The 16,856-nt window shown below is 45.4% G+C and overlaps 1 protein-coding gene across 1 annotated transcript in view; it reads right to left on the reverse strand.

The window, feature by feature from the left end:
- Positions 1 to 847: 847 nt before the first annotated feature.
- The window catches only part of IL31RA (interleukin 31 receptor A), a 52,827-nt gene continuing 36,818 nt past the window's right edge, over positions 848 to 16,856 (reverse strand). The window contains exons 9-14 of the mRNA XM_061393499.1: positions 15,907 to 16,008; positions 14,934 to 15,080; positions 12,898 to 13,038; positions 10,186 to 10,279; positions 8,503 to 8,584; positions 848 to 7,185 (exon numbers count right to left, since the gene is read on the reverse strand). Of these exons, the coding sequence (XP_061249483.1) occupies positions 6,739 to 7,185; positions 8,503 to 8,584; positions 10,186 to 10,279; positions 12,898 to 13,038; positions 14,934 to 15,080; positions 15,907 to 16,008 (1,013 nt within the window). The 3' untranslated portion in view covers positions 848 to 6,738. The remainder of the gene's footprint in view (positions 7,186 to 8,502; positions 8,585 to 10,185; positions 10,280 to 12,897; positions 13,039 to 14,933; positions 15,081 to 15,906; positions 16,009 to 16,856) is intronic.

The raw sequence follows: 16,856 nt of genomic DNA on the forward strand, positions 1-16,856 counted from the left end.
AGTGCACAGAAAGCTCTTAGTAAGTGCCATTAAGCATCAGATAGGAGTGACCTTAGTGACGAACAGAACAAAACCTGAGGTAACCCCCCCACCCCAGGGCTTCTCCAACAACAGTGGGCAGACGTGTGCCTTATATTTAAACACTTAAGAAGCCAGTCTGAAGCCTTTGTTTCCAAATTGTCTGCTCCTAGAGCACTTTCTTTCTATTCCTCTAGAACATTTTATCAGTTCCATCTTCTCATTATTGAAAATAAAAATAAAGAAGAAGTTGAGCCACTTGGAGAAGCTGCTGCTGGGTGAGGCTCTTTCTACCTTGATGTTCAGTGGATCCGTGGGGTCACAGACAGCAGAGGGGGAGATGGAGGCACGTTTGCTGTCCTCTTCTCTTGGAAGCCTGTTCAGAGGCCTAGGGGGAGGAATTGCTGGAGAGGGAGAAGGTGACAGTACAGGAGAGGCCAAGGAAGGGATGGATGCGAGGGGTCCCCTCTGCCTCTGACTGTCACAGGAGAGACGGGCCTCCACGCGTGGGGGCCACATCACCTGCTGATGTGAGGGGAGCAGTGAGGGGAGATCCCAGGGAGCTTGAGGAGCTGGAAGGAGTTTGAAACGCTGCCACGAGGAAGAATCAGGTGGGAGGACAGCCAGGGCTCGCGCCTGAGGCCCGGCTGGCTCCACAGTGGGAGGTGTGCATGCAGGGGTAACTGCCCACCTCTGCTTCCTGGTCACCTGAGCTCTAGAGTTTCCCACAGTCACCCTCATGTCTAACAAAGGCAGTCTTTTACATTTTGAAGTCTTATTTTAAACATCTGAGTGGGTAAAACTTTAAAATGAACGTATACACATAACCTAAAAATGGTGTTACTGTTTTATTATTTGAAAAATCAAAATATAAACGCACTTACAATAAAGCATCTGAAGGCTATTCTCATTACAATAACCGTGTTTTCACACACATGAACTTTCATGCACATGCATTACGTGTTACATCGACATACGAATAATCCATGGAAAAGACGACAGGCAGAGCCCACAAAGAGCGCTTCTCTGGTTCAGGGGGTCAGCGTTCCTCCCTGACATCAGCATTCCGGTATGCATGTCTTGATTTCTTTCTCTAAGTCCAGGCCTCGGGATATCTTGCTGGCATTTCACCCCTCAAGCTTGGCAGGACCTGGACCTGCCCCCCGCCCCCACCACCACGTGGCTCCCTATGGGCTGGCTGTCTGCTCTCCTGCAGGAGTCACTCCCCTTTCTCAGCAGCAAGGGGGCATCCCCAACAAGAGCACACGGCATGGTAATGCCACATACTTTGATTACAATTAGGCCTTGTTGCTAATTAGCATCTACATAAAACAATTAGCAAAATACATTAGCGTGAAATTTCTCTTTTAAAATGCCCCACACAACCCATATTTTTAAATAGTCAACTGAAGGATAAAGTCCATCAATTGTTCTAAACTCCTGCTGAGCGCCTCTAGTTTGTAGCAGCTCAGCTGGTCTCTCAATGCCCTCGGGAGCTTAGAAAATTTTTTTAATGTCAACAGATGGACATTGTAAGGAAAGTGTGGAGAAAAAGAGAGCAAGCTGGGCAGTCAGGCAAGAAAAAGAAATTTATTAGAGGGAAAACAAGAGGATGACTGGCCCTTAAGGAGAATCAGTGTCCTCCCTTTCTGATGGGGTCTTTCTTATACCCTGCCAATGAAAAATTCTCTGAAGGAATTTTTAGCCTGTAGCTGAGTCCTGCTGACATGTAGCTGGAGGTCTGAAATCCAGTGGTCTCGTAGCCTTGAGAAAGTAGGGGCCAGCGGGAAAATAGAATGTCATTTGGGCAATTTGGTCAGTCTCAAGGATCACTGTGATTTTATTCTTTGTTTGTGAGGTCAACATAATGAGCCATTTCAACCATAAGCCCCCATGTGGGTGCTATCAGACATGTGGATAGGGTCCCACATGTCTGTGGGCTGTAAAATATAAACGGGAAAAGTTTAGCTTCACAATGATTTAAGCAAGACAAATAACTATGAAGTTTCATTGACCATGCCCAGTAAATCGACAAAATCCAGTGTATAGCAGTGTCTGGCACTATTACAAATCAGTGTAGCTTTTTTGGGGGGGACAGTCATGCAATAACCATAATACTTTGACCCAGCAATTCTACCCAAGGAGTAAAGACAAAGGTGCGAAAATTTTGTGCAACAATGTTCACTGAAGTTTCTCCCTATAAGAGGAGGACATTTAAAACAATCCTTAGCAAACCACGATATGCAGGTACACTGAGAGGTTCAGCGTGGCCACTATGAACTGCATTCATACATGAGATTTTATACATGAAATAATAAGTGACAGTAAAGGAAGACTCCAACTGAATCAATATATCACTTGTAATTAAATGAAAACGTATTTCATTTAAGGGACACAGATCATACCAGAAATGAATTAAGAATGAAATAAATAATTGGCATTGAGGTTTTTGTTCTTGTTGCTGTTGTAAAGTTGAGTCCAAAACAAAATTTAATTTATAAAAAAATAAAAAAGGGAGACCCCTAGAGCTCTGTGTGGGCACTGAGCGGCCCTGTGGCCAGTGCTATGGATGCAGGGCAGAGGCTAGCTCAGTCAGGATTTCTCGCCTCGGCACCACTGATGCCTTGAGACACACGATTCTGTGTTGCGGGGGCTGTTCTGTGCATTGTAGGGTGACCACTGTCTTTGCTGGCTCTTACCCACTTGATGCCAGCAGCACCCTCAGGCATTGCCAAATGTCTGACAGTCAAGGATGGGAGACAAAATGACCTGGGTTGAGAACCACTGGAGTGCCCGCTAAAAAGCCACAACTCTCCAGCTTAGCCACAGGCAGAGGCAGGCAGAGATCATGAGGGCCGCGGGGAGCCAGGGAGTATGTGCCCTTTTAAGAGGTCTGTCCTGATCCAATTAGGATGACACAGAATGTGCCTCCAGAATGACACAGCCTGATTTTGTTTTTCCTTAGCGGATACTTCAAAGTTAAAACGCTTTGTGCAGTCTGAGCCCTGTGTCTGTCAGCTTCACAGGGGTGGGTCAGCAAACTTTTTCTATAAAGGACCAGATGGTGACTATTTAAGGCTCTATGGAAGAAACTCTGTCACAACTACTCAGTTCTGTCTCTGTGTGCAGAAAGCAGCTGGAGATGATACATAAAAGATGAGTGTGACCGCGTCCCAACTAAGTTTCATCAGTAGACACTGAATTCTGTAGAATTTTCACATATCATTCAATGTTATTCTTCATTTAATTTTGTTTTCTAGTCTTTGAAAATGTAAGAATAATTTTTGGCTCATGGGCCCTTCAAAAACAGAGCCCAGACTGGGCTCAAGGGCCAGTTGGCAGGCACCTGGGCTGAAGCATGCCTGCTGCAGCAGCAATAGCTAAGAGCCACTGGAGACCTGGGGAAGGGACTGGGGGTGTGGGGGGTAACTGGCAGGTGTTGGGCAGACCAGCACAGGCTTTCCCCACACGAGGCAGGAGCAGCCCTGAGGGTGGCGGGACCTGCCCATCTTCTGCCTCTTTCAAAGTCCCACCCCCACCAGGATCCCCACCAGGACCCCACCTCACATGGTGTTACTCTGTGTTTTATTGCAGAGAAAGAATGAAGGTACCATCTCTCTTTTTTGAACCACTAACCACTTCTCTGCCAGTCTTTAAAATTTTTTTCTGATATTACTGTAAAAGAAAGGCTAGTAACGGCACAAATGTAGCTGTTTGCATGGTTCCCAGAGCCCTAGAAAACTCTAAGGAGAATTTTATCAGTTTTTAATGAGCTTGATAAAACAAGTTGTCCTGTTTGTGTCTTCTCAGTATCTCTCTGACAGCAACAGGAAAAAACGCAGATGGCCCTCTCCATCTGCAGCCACAGAGGCAGGGCAGGACCCTAGAGCAGGGACAGTTCGGGACCAGATTCCAGGAGAGGATGGCCCGCGCCGGCTTCTCCCAGGCCAGGCCCGTGACCTGCTCTGCAGAGCTGTGCTGCTCAGCATGCTTGCTGGCCTTCCTGGGAAACTTGCCCCCTTTCCTCGCAGGAAACACTGACTCCTGCGAAACCGCCCTGGGCCATCTAGAACAAAACAGAGGGCCCTAAATTTCCTAGCCCTCAAAGCTAGCAGAAGTAAATCTGGAGATGTTATAAGCGGGCTAATGGAAAGGGGAGAAAGGTATAAAAAGAAAAGAAATAAGAAATGGGAGAGGGGGGAAAAAGGAAGCATTTAAAAAGATGCAAAGCTGCTGGGAATGGTGGGGGAAAAAGGAGCAGAAGACAGGCGGCAAGAAGGAAAGTGAGAAAGGGAATGAAACAGAGGAAGGGCCAAGGGTGTGGTGCATGCGTGCTAAAGTCACTTCAGTCGTGCCCAGCTCTTTGCGACCCACTGCACTGAAGCCGGACAGGCTCTTCTGTCCATGGAATTTTCTAGGCAAGAATACTGGAGTGGATTGCTGTGCCCTCCTCCAGGGGATCTTCCTGACCCAGGGATTGAACCCGCATCTCTTATGTCTCCTGCATTGGCACGCAGGTTCTTTACCCGTATTGCCACCTGGGAAGCTCCAGGGCGTGGTATTTGCCAGCTATTCATCAGAAGCTTCAGGTGTTAACGAATGGTTAAAGGAGGGAGAGCAAGGGTAATGGCTTCATCCCTGAAACCCACTTCGATTTGTGACCTTTTCTCTCTCCTCACCATCAAACTCTTGGACTTTAGGTTCAAAAGGGTGTGAGAAAAAGACTAGAGGGACTCACTGGCACTCCCTGCCCCTCAGCTGGAGGCAGCAGAGGGTTTTTCAGAAGAGAGAGGAATGCGGGGTACCAGGCTAGGGCCTCCTGTGAGCCCAGAGATCAGAGGTGGGTGGAAAGGGCCAGTCTGGGGTTCTGGGAGACAGGGAGTTCACAGGAGTGCCCACATAACAACAGGGTTGGGGAGGGAGGCGTCAGGGCAGAGAGCGCCCACCACAGCCGAGAATCCCTTTCATTTGGTCCCTTTCTGCTCCCGGACCATAGGCTCCCAGCGCCTGCCCCAGGCATCCTTTATTCCTAGATTTGTCAGTGGTCACTGTTCTCTGAACCAGGACTGAGGAATTTGGGGGTGCTGTAGACACGGGAGACTTAATGAGGAGGCAGCTTTGGGAAAGCATGCTTGTTTGTGCCCATGATAAGGACGCAGTGATTAGAGGAAAGTGGCAAGGGATAGGGAAGAGGGCACGTCCCTGCCTGGGGTCAGGCAGCAGACCTCACATTCCCCTGAATATCTGCTGGCACTCAGAGCCAGTCCCAGGATGGACGGGGCATTGAAATCCCAGGTGAGCCCGAGCTCCAAACCCGAGGCAACTCAAAATCTCTAACTTGGGGTGGTTCCTTCTAAAGGTCAGGGGCTGGCACTGGAAATTAATCTTGGTTATAGGAAAGTAAAGCAATGTTTTTGCACACCTGAGTCAGTGGCTTGTGAAGTCTGTGACACTGCTTGTGGAGCACAAGCACAGACTTCTCACTCTTGGAGAAAATACCGTCAACCTCTCTATCTGGCAAATGCTGGGCTCACCAGGCCCCACTGCCCCCACCTCACCAGGCTCTCAGCAACCTCCCGCAATGGCCAGACGAGCCATCGCCAACACCAGCAAGCCACTGTGTGCAGGGTGTGAGCCCAGGGCCAGCCGCAAGTTCCCAGGGGTCTGCCATCAGCCCTTGGGCTAGAGGTTCCAGTCAAGGTTGTGGGCTCCCGGCTTTGCCGGGTGAAGGCAGAGGAGCCTGGTGTGGGAGCAGCATGGTTGCTAAGCATTCCACGTGCCCAGGCCCTGCCTGGCCCTGGGGAGAGGCCTTTGCAGGATGTGTTCCGTAAGCATTCCTGGGCTCCGGGCCAGCATGAGGGACCAGAGTCCCTGTCAAAAAGCCACTTCCATCTACAGTGCCTTTCAACTCCCAGGCTTGGGTACAGACAGAGGGGCAGCAGGGGCCCCTGGAAACTGTTGGCGGGCTGGGCTATGATCTGGACAGCGGGGCGGACCTGCTGGCCCAGGCGAGCGTCCCTTCCCCAGTGCCCTGCTGAGGCCCTCCCTTGTTCCTCCATCCCCCACTGCAGGCGTGGAGTGGACCAAGGGCAAGAGTCCTGGGTTGGTTGTTGCTGCAGACACTTAAGATTTAATGAGGGTAATGAAGCGTTTCAGGCACTTCATCTGGAAGGCCACCCCACTTGCTGCCTCTGTGTTGAAAGAGAGATTTAAAGCAACCTAAAGCGACGCCATGGCTGCCTCAGAGTGGAACCTAGAGCCAGGGAAGTCAAGGTGATGGGAGAGCCCCTCGCCTCCCAGCAGGTCACCCAAGTGCCAACTAAACAACAGTCTTCTGGCAACGGGGAAAGTCTCTCCTGGAGCTGTGAGGAGCAGCCCCAGCACAGGCCGTGCCCAAGGTCCAATTCCTCGGGAAGGCCACATATGTCTGCCTCCAGTGTCTACTGTCCCTCTAAGTCCATCTGCCAGGGGCCTCAGTGACAGCTTGTTAGCTGAACAACAACAACAACAAAATTGTTCTTCGTCTGCAGTGCTCAGGCTGGTCAGCATCCTTTCTTCTCAAGCAAATTCCACATCTGTACCAACCAAGTTTGGGGGTGTGCAAGGCTTTCTCTAACACAAGCAGGATGGGACGATGCCAAGAAAGCTCTTGTAGCCGTACCTTCCCGCTCTGTGTGTCACCCACACTGAGACACAGCGGGATTCAAGCCACGGCAGCTCTCAGACTTCTCTGTGGATTTGCTCTGGAAGTTTTTCAGACACGAGAAATTCTCTGGTTGTCACTGAATTTTTCAAGTATGGGTTTGGTGCTCCTTCCTCACAGAGATGGTCTGGCCCACAGCCCTGGGTGGGAGGGAGAAGCCGCTCTCTGGTTTCTGGGCAGATCCCCTCTAGCATCCCAGAGCTCAGGCACTGGGGCCCTCTGGGTGGAATCTCGGTTGAAACAGTGGGACAGTAAGGCCTGTTTGGGGAGGCCACGTACTCATTCTTTTCTCCTCCCAAGATATTTTCGCAACCCTTTCCAGGATTCTCAGCGGAAACCACTTCCAGAAAATTCTCAAAGTTCACCACCAGCTTGTCAATAAAGTCATTGGGTGAATAACATGGTTTTAGAATCCCGTCTTCTCTGTTCACAGAGTCGTCAAACTCCTTCAGATTTAGCTTACCCTGGGAAAATGAGAGAGACACGCCCCCAGTATTCATTTGGGGGCCACACATAATGTAGACAAAAGCTACTGGGCTTGGGACACCCAAAGCCCACCTCTGCACTGCTGCTGCTAAGTGGTCCCCTCCACGGGAGCTTGGCAAGAGTGGCCCATTTCCTGAGAAGAACACACTATATTCAAATAATTTCTTCTTCTAGGGAACCCAAAGCTATTTTTCATATAATCATGGGTTCACAAAATCCCAGTGGAGATGGAGGCGTCAAAATTAAAACTCTTACAGATGGAAAAACCACAGTCATAAAGACAAATGACTTCCCCAATGTCACCAGAAAAATCAAAGATGGCTTCCTGGCAGGGGCAGGGTCGGACCTCTTTGCATTCCCAGAGCCTAGTTCAATACCTGGCATATATTGAGTGATTAAGTGGGTGCTACAGATAATTCAAAAAACATTTTAGACATCAGACAATACTTCCTATGAATTAATTTACTCTCTTAATAACTTTTGATCAGTGGAAAATGAAATAGGATAATAATGAATGATGAGAGAAGAAAATAGAAATAACAAAAATTTAATTAAATAATAATATAATTTTAATGTCCATGTTAAGAAAAAAAGTCTTCTGAGTGGAAATAAGGGCTAATACTAAAAATTCCTGCATCAAGGGATACTGAAAATAGTCCTTCAATAATAAGGATTTAAAGGTTATGCTTGATTGGGCTTATTTCTACTTAACCAAGAAATTAAACCTTAAAAATTTCAGAACAGTTTTCACTTTCAAAATGTATGTGAAAGGAAACTTTCTATTATGAATAACTCACGAGAATACCCATTGCCAACTTCTCCAATCTGAGAAGAACAATTTGACGCACCCTGCCCCAGCCTTTGGATGGAAACTCACATAAGCAGTCCCCAGGTGGTTTCTGGATTAATTTGCTCTTGGCTGCTCTTTCAACAGCCTCCAACCTTATAGCTCAGCTCTCCTGCTTTCTAACTGGACAGTCAGGTCCTTAAAGGTAAGGCCAGTGTCTTTCTTCTATGGCATCCTTTATAGGACCAGTTCTATGCCCAGCAAACACCAGGTTCTATGAGCCTGGTGAAGCCCTTTCCTCTTGTCCAAAGATTGAGGTCAAAGTTGTTCCAGGAAGGCTGATTCCACTTGTCCTGCCAGCCATTCCCTGGGATGTTTAAACCTCGAGTTCCCCTTGTGTGAACCCTGTGCAAATCTCAGCCCAGGACTGCTCCCCACCCGCATCATCCTGTCCACCTCCCATAACCAGCCTGCTCACAATCTCCTTAATAGAAACAGGAGCATTTACCTTGAAATCATCTCCACACCACGTGGCTATACTGCTTTCAGCAGGGTTGGGAACATCAGGCCAACACAGGTGCTTCAGTTTGCTAATAAGAGAGAAGATTTTAAAACAGGAAGTGAGTCCAAGAAGCATTTTACTTGTACTGCATGGCCAAGCCAAAAGAGTGTTAACCCGCCTTCCAGTGGAGGAGACGCAAGACCCAGGTTCAAGTTGGGAAGATCCCCTGGAGAAGGAAATGGCATCCCACATCAATATTCTTGCCTGGAAAATTCCATGGACAAAGCAGCCTAGTGGGCTACAGTCCATGGGGGTCACAAAGAATCAGACACGACTGAGCCCGCATACACACGTGGGGAACTGTGCGGCTCCCTATTGAATAATGGCAAGCTCACAGCCTCCTGAGGGAAACTGAGAAAACAAAATACTTTGTTGGGGGAGGGGGGTGAAACTGCAAGTCATTTGTGGGACGTGATGGAGGGAGACTTTCCCCAGACTATTCCCCAAAGCTATTCTTTCCCACTCTCCTGCCACTGTGTCTCCACACCCTGGTCCTGGTGCAGGGAATCACACTATCACAGAGCCATTTGTTTGAGATTTATTCCCCAAGAAAGGTAACACTCTAAGTCTTATAAAAGATACCCATATTTTAGAGCAGTGATTCTCAAAGTGTGGTTCCCAACCAGCAGCATCGTCACCACCTGGGAGCTTTTAGGTATGCAAAATGTCCAAGAATTTGTGCTGAAGATTCAGTTACAATCCACAGGAACTGAGGTTGACTTAGTTTGACCATATCTAAGCACAGCTTGGGCTTCCCAGGTGAGGTCAGTGGTAAAGAACCCACCTGCCAATGCAGGAGTCATTAGAGATGTGGGTTCAATCCCTGGGCTGGGAAGATCCCCTGGAGGTGGGCATGGCAACCCACTCCAGTATTCTTACCTGGAGAATCCCATAGACAGTGGAGTCTGGCAGGCTATGGTCCCTAGTTAGGTCTCTAGGGTCACAAAGAGTCAGACACAGCGGAAGTGACTTAGCACACATGCACACGTGAGCGCAGCTTGGCAGAGAAGGCTCACAATTGTGCAGTTCTGGAGAGAGAGGTCTACCAGACAGGGAGCCCGTGACCCTCAGGGCAGAATGAGACCCCCCGGCAGAGAAAGCACAAGACCCTGAAGACAGGCTTCCTTCCCTACAGTGGCCAGAGCAGGCAGGACAAAGGGCCTTCAGCCAGCCCTCCAACACTGTGTAACTAGCAAGGACCAGTCTATGCTGGCCATGTGCTAGCCAGTGCCCCAACTCCCCACTCTACCTAGAAGAGAAGCTGGCCACCTGGAGACCCTTTGCTGCTGCCAGTGGTCCCCACTAGACACTGAGAGAGAGGATCTTCTCCCCAGCTCTAGTCTTAATTGCAGAACATAGCAGATAAAGCCTGTGAGGCAGCTGGCACTTCCCTGGCTTCAAAAAGTCCTAGGCCTGGTGCATGGGACTGTGGGGGGTAGAGGTCCTCTGCTCCAGTTAGAATTCCAATGTGCCACAGTGTAAGGCACAGGATAAATTCAGTAGCTATGTGAAAAACCAAAAAATGAATGAACATGCCTAAATGGCAGAGTGCCCTCTTCCACCCATTGTGCCTTCTACCCCATTTCCATCCCTGATTTTGAGGGCCCACATTGTTGTCTCCAAACTCACTTGGGTTTTTTGATGCCATATACCACCGTCAGGATGATGAGAATAAGAAGGCCGCCTCCAACCAGAGAAATTACAAGAAAAATCTCAAAGACACCTTTGGGAAAAGGAGAACAAAAGTCAATAGTAGGCTGAGCTCCTTACTTTCTTGACAAAAATCAAAGATTAATATTTCCTTCTAGTAGTTTTATGCAGAGTACATCATGAGAAATGCTGGGCTGGAGGAAGCACAAGCTGGAATCAAGATTGCTGGGAGAAATATCAATAACCTCAGATATACAGATGACACCACCCTTATGGCAGAAAGTGAAGAAGAACTAAAGAGCCTCTTGATGAATGTGAAAGAGAAGAGTGAAAAAGTTGGCTTAAAGCTCAACATTCAGAAAACTAAGATCATGGCATCCAGTCCCATTACTTCATGACAAATAGATGGGGGAACAGGGGAAACAGTGGCTGACTTTATTTTTCTGGGCTTCAAAATCACTGCAGATAGTGATTGCAGCCATGAAATTAAAAGATGCTTACTCCTTGGAAGGAAAGTTATGACTAGACAGAATATTAAAAAGCAGAGACATTACTTTGCCAACAAAGGTTCGTCTAGTCAAGGCTATGGCTTTTCCAGTGGTCATGTATGGATGTGAGAGTTGGACTATAAAGAAAGCTGAGCACCAAAGAATTAATGCTTTTGAACTGTGGTGTTGGAGAAAACTCTTGAGAGTCCCTTGGACTGCAAGGAGATCCAACCAGTCCATCCTAAAGGAGATCAGTCCTGAGTGTTCATTGGTAGGACTGATTTTGAAGCTGAAACTCCAATACTTTGGCCTCCTGATGCGAAGAGCTGACTCATTGGAAAGACCCTGCTGCTGGGAAAGATTGAGGGCAGGAGGAGAAGGGGACGACAGAGGATGAGATGGTTGGATGGCATCACCAACTCAATGGACACGGGTTTGGGTTGACTCTGGGAGTTGGTGATGGACAGGGAGGCCTGGCGTGCTGTGATTCATGGGGTCGCAAAGAGTCAGACACGACTGAGCGATTGAATGGAACTGAAATGAACCAATAGTTTTAGCAACATATTCCTTGTCAATTTTCTTTCAATTTAATTCAAATTCATTTCATTTCTCCTCTCCATGAATAATACTGACAAATTATGTTCCCCAGGTTCATCCTCCAATTTCATTCATTTAATAAACATTTTATGAGCACTTATAATTTGGCAAACACTATTCTGAGTAATAAAATAAACAGTAAGAAACACAGGAATCCCTACTCTCATGGAGTTTACATTCTGGTACAAGAATTCAGACAATAAATAATGTAAGATTATTTCAGATAAAATGGGTGTTTTTAAAATTATTTTTGTTATTAGAGAAAAACTAGGGTAAAGTAGGATAGGAGTTAGCACCTTTAGATAGGGTAGCAAAAGAAGGCTTTTGGGAGAAGTGAAATTTGAGGTAATGTGAATAATGAGAAGGAATGAGCCATGTTCATTTTGGGGAAAGCATTCCAGGCAGAAAAAAGAGCAGATTCAGGAGCATAAATGGGAACATAAATGGTAAGTGGTGGGAGGTGAGATCAGGAAGGGACAGATTAGGAAGGGTCCTAAAAGCTATAGGAAGGAGTTTGGATTAAGCAGGGCGTCTAGGATTTTAAACTCTGGCTGCTGTGTGGAAAACAGATGGTAGAGGATCAAAGATAGAAGCAGGGAGATCTATAAGAACCAAAGGTAAGAAACTTCTAGGCTCCAAGGTAGACTTTTGCCTTCAAGTTGACCCCTAGAGAAATTCCACCAGATAATGCAATTTGTGCCTAGTGTTGTAAAAATATAACATGATTTTTAAAAATTTTAAAGAGCAATATCAAAAAAGAAGTCCCTAAAGACAATGTTTCAGTCAATAAAAAACGAACGTGTTTTCTGTGTAGAAACACATACTGTACCCACATTTTCTAGAACCATAAACTGCTTTTCTTCTCTTGGAAACATGATAAATAAGGGACTTCCAAGAATACTTAGACTATTTCTAGCTTTTATTGAAATTTTGCAATATTCCTTCACTTTTAAGTTTCATTTGTAAGAACAGTGTTAGTATATCCTTACAATCAAACCTGTCATTCAAAGACTTGGAAAAATTAACCTGTTTCTCTCATCTTCCTTCCTTCTTTCTCCTTCATCTCCCTTCTCAGCCCATCTTCTTTCCCTCTTGAATAGCCCCACAAGCATCATATGAATCATATTATATTTTACATTATTGTTGTATTTATTACAATTTTCTTGCTCCCATTTTTAATATAAAATCTGATTACTAGAACATATTATGCACTTTCTTACTCAAAAGACTCCACAAATGTGACATTAAGTGGGTCAATGGTGCAAGGTTTTTCCTTGTTTGACACACAGGGATTGACTGTGAACTGGGGACAGTCTTCAGGTGGGGCTGGTTTGAAGTGTCAGTAAAGTTGGCATTAACTTGATCCCTCCTGTCTATGACGATCTGGGGCACCCCTGAGGAAGAAGCAAAACGAACCATCTTTCCAAATTCAGCTCTCCCTCCCATCACTCATATGCTTTCCTGGAAGGCCAGTGAGTCAGAGAACAAATGGTTCTTCTTACATCGCCCTTTCACTTGGCTTCCTCCTGCCCCTGGCAAACACCATCTGTGACTGGCCTAAAGGAAATACCAAGGAGATATTCCCAGGGACTAAAGGAGTACTCACTAATTGACAATGTCTTGAAGTTTATCCCGGTGCCATTAATTCCCCCAGCACTGGTGCTGGCCATGACCTGAACAGTGTAAGAGGTCTTTCGTGTCAGGGACTCCAGGTTATACTGCAGGATGCTGGAGTTGACTGTCTTGGCTAAAGGAAAAATACAGAAGTCAAACACCACAGCCAAACCCAAGTGAAAACTGTTCTTTATTGGAGCTCAAATAAGAGCACTGGAACCTGTGCTTCCAAGCTTGGCGATCTCACACTCCTATCTCTCTATCCATTAAAATTAGCTTATTAAGATGGATCAAAGACCTAAATATAAGAGTTAAAACCATAAAATGCTTAGAAAACCACATAGGGTAGATCTATATGGACTTGAATATGACAAAGACTTCTTAAATATGATACCAGCACAGAAGCAGCAGAAAGATTAAACTGGACTTCATCAAAATTAAAAGTTTTTGTGCATCAAAAGACACTATCAAGAGAGTGAAAAACTCACAGAATGGGAAAAAATATTTGCAAATCATACATTTGATAAGGAATTTGTATCCAGAATGTTTAAAAAAAACAAAACAAAACAAAACCCTAACAACTCAACAACTGAAAGACAAACAGCCCAATTTAAAAATGAGCAAAGAGATTCAAAGACTTTTTCTAAAGAAGATATACAAATGGCCAAAAACACATATAAAAGATGCTCTACATCGTTAGTTATTACGGAAGTGCAAATCAAAGCCACAGTGATATGGCTGGTTCATGTTGACATTTGACAGAAACCAACACAATGTTGTAAAGCGATTATCCTTCAGTTAAACATAAATACATTTTTTAAAAACCACATTGAGATAGCATTTCATACCCACTAGGACAGCGACACTTTTTAAAAATGGAAAATAACAAGTGTTGATAAGGATGTAGAGAAATTAGAACTCTAATTTATTGCTGGTGGAAATGTAAATTGGTGTAGCTGCTATGGAAAACAGCTTGATGGCTCCTCGGTAAGTTAACTTAGAATTCCCAAATGACCCAGCAATTCTAATCCTAGTATATACCCCCAAAGAATTAAAAGCAGAGATTCAAACAGATATTTATACACCAATGTTCACAGCAGCATTAATCATAGTGGCTAAAATGTTTTATCAACTGATGAATGGATTACAAAAAAATGTTTCTTGATATAATAAAATATTATTCAGCCATAAAAAGGAATGAGGTGCTAATACATGCTACAACACTGATGAACTTTAAACACATTATGCCAAGTGAGAGAAGCCAGGCAAAAAAAAAAAAAAAAAAAAGTCACATATTGTATGATTCTGTTTATATGAAGTATCCAGAATAGGTAAACCCATAGAAACAGAAAGGAGTTTTCTGGTTGCCACGGACTGTGGGAAAAGGGTAAGGAAGTGACTAATTGATGGGTACGCGGTTTCTGTTTGGAGTGGAAATAAGTAGTGTTATGGTTACAACATTATGGATGCTTAATATTTAGTGCCACTAAATTGTATACTTTCACATGTTTGAAGTGGTAAAATTTACATTATATGTATTTTACCATAACAGCAAAAAAAATTAGCCTAAACAAAAACCCAGGCCTAGCCCACAATTGAGGATGTCAGGCAATATTGTAGATGCAAGAAAAGGCAGTGGACGGTAGGAGCCATTGTAAAGGGTCCTTCACTGAAGCAAATGCCACCAAACAGGGTCTGTCCCCTCTAGCCTTTATCTAGGCATGTCCCATTCTGGAGGAAAGGTCAAGAAGCTCCCTGGAGGCCCACTGTTCACAGCCTGATGGGCACAAATGGTATCAGTTTCTCTGGTGCCTACAGGACTCTCAGGTACAGTCATTTCAATCTCATTTGACTCTTACAAACTCAAGAGATGGACACCCTTGACTCTGTTTTCAGAGAATCTCAAGAAGTTAAGTGATTCCTGCAAAATGGAAGGGCACCCACCACAGGATCTACCCCGATAGCAGGTCTACCGCAGCATCTATCTGGGGCTCAGGGTTCTTTCAGCTTGACTATAAGCTCACTTACAGAATTCCTTTCCATCTTCAGCTTGGTAAAATATGGTGTAATTGTTGATGAAACCATTTCTGTGACGCTTGGGAATCTCCTTCCATGTAATTGTGACTGTCCTCACACCAATGTTCTCCACCTTCGTCTCGGGACCTTCTGATGGAACTTTATAGGACGGGGAGACAAATGAATACCGAATCACACCCCAGCAGGTCCTTCCCCTACGAAGTCTCTGCCCAGTCCTCAAACTGTAATCAGTGCTGGGGGTGGGAGGCGGGGCAGAGTAGGGAAATGATGAATCAACTTGTCTTGAGAAAACTGTTGTCTGGAATCATACCTCTCAAACAGGAAGAGAAGCAGAGTCAAAGACCAGAGAAAGAGTACTCGCTCATAGACCTCTCACTAATTTGGCACCCAGCTCTCTCATCCATACGTGTAATAGCTATTATCAAACAGTTGAAGATTATGCCTCCATGAGCTATCTTTGAGTGACAGGATCTATTTCCTAAGGTTGAATCTGGAAGATGTTAACTTCCAAAAAGGTAGAAGTAAAGTCTGAGTGGTTCACCAATAAAACCTTTGCTTATTGCTATACAATCAACTATAATTTTTTAGCATCTCCAAGTTACAGTTAACTCTTAGGATCCCTAGCTTGGTCTTTTCTGGTTATAGAGCTGTTAGTGCTGTTTATTTGTGACTTTGGGCAAGTTGGTTCACCTCTCTGAACCTTGCTTTTGTGAGATGAGGGACTTGGACTTGATGATCTCTAATGTCCACCACAGCTTCAAAATTCAGTGACTCCATACTTTGACCACAACTGTGTCAACTACTACAAACGGTAATAAGTATACATAGCTTACTACAAGCTAAATGTGCAGCACGGATGAGCACGAAAGCAACTGTGAACAAGCTGCAGGCCTTCACAGCCTTGGGTAAAGGATGGACAGGCCCCAGAGTTGCCTTTGCCCAGTGGAACCCTGTCCATACATACCACCTTCTTTGACATAAGCCTGGATGGAATATGGCTCGCCCACTCGGTTTTGCAACATTGGATACACAGAGATATTATAGCACAAGAAAGGTTCCAGTTCATCTGTAGAAAAAGGGGAGGTAGACAGGGAATGGGGCAGCGGGAGGGAAAGAGAGAGAAGGAGGGAGGGAGAAAGAAGCGTTAGGTGCAGAGCACAGCATAGAAGAAGGAATGCTAGACTGACTTATGACCTATGACTTATGGAAGATATTTTATTTCCCTATCGTCTCCACATCTGGAAAATAAGGGACTTAGGTTGGATGGTCTCTAATATCTATGTTGGTTCTAACATTTTGAAACCAATTCTTAGAACCAAACCTGCACCACTCTGACAAAATGGTTGAGCCACCCAGGAAAGGAGAAGTAAGAGATCCAGGCTCTCCTTCATCACTGATTTTGTTACATCATTCGGGGTGCACCACAGAATAAACTTAATTCTTCTTTCAATAGCATATCACCCTAGAGAACTCAGCTACCATAAATTCTAGCTCTTCTGTCTGTCTGCCTCCCTACATAAGTATAATTCTTCATATAGATGCTTCTAAGTATTAAAAAATGGTCAGAGTGATAGGACTGGGAGAGTGAAGCCTCACTTATGTGTCTTATATGGAGCAGGGACTTTCTTGAAAAGAAGGCTATTCTCTGTATCAGTCACTTGTGGAAGGGCCCTAGAACCTAAACATATAGCCAGAACTGAAGGAGGCACCCTGAGTAGGACAGATGGGATACAAAGTCTGGTGTTTCCACACAATCACATGATTTCCACATTGCATCCACATGATCATGGTATCTGGGAAGAGCTCTCTGATGGTGGGTGTCCACCACCAAAGATGGTGCTTTCCGCCTGGAAACACGTCAGCTGCCTAGTCTGATGCTCACGGCTTCTTATTTCAGCACTGCTGGGAAATGCC

Source organism: Bos javanicus, chromosome 20, assembly GCF_032452875.1.
Source record: "Bos javanicus breed banteng chromosome 20, ARS-OSU_banteng_1.0, whole genome shotgun sequence".
NCBI classification, from domain to species: Eukaryota; Metazoa; Chordata; class Mammalia; order Artiodactyla; family Bovidae; genus Bos; species Bos javanicus.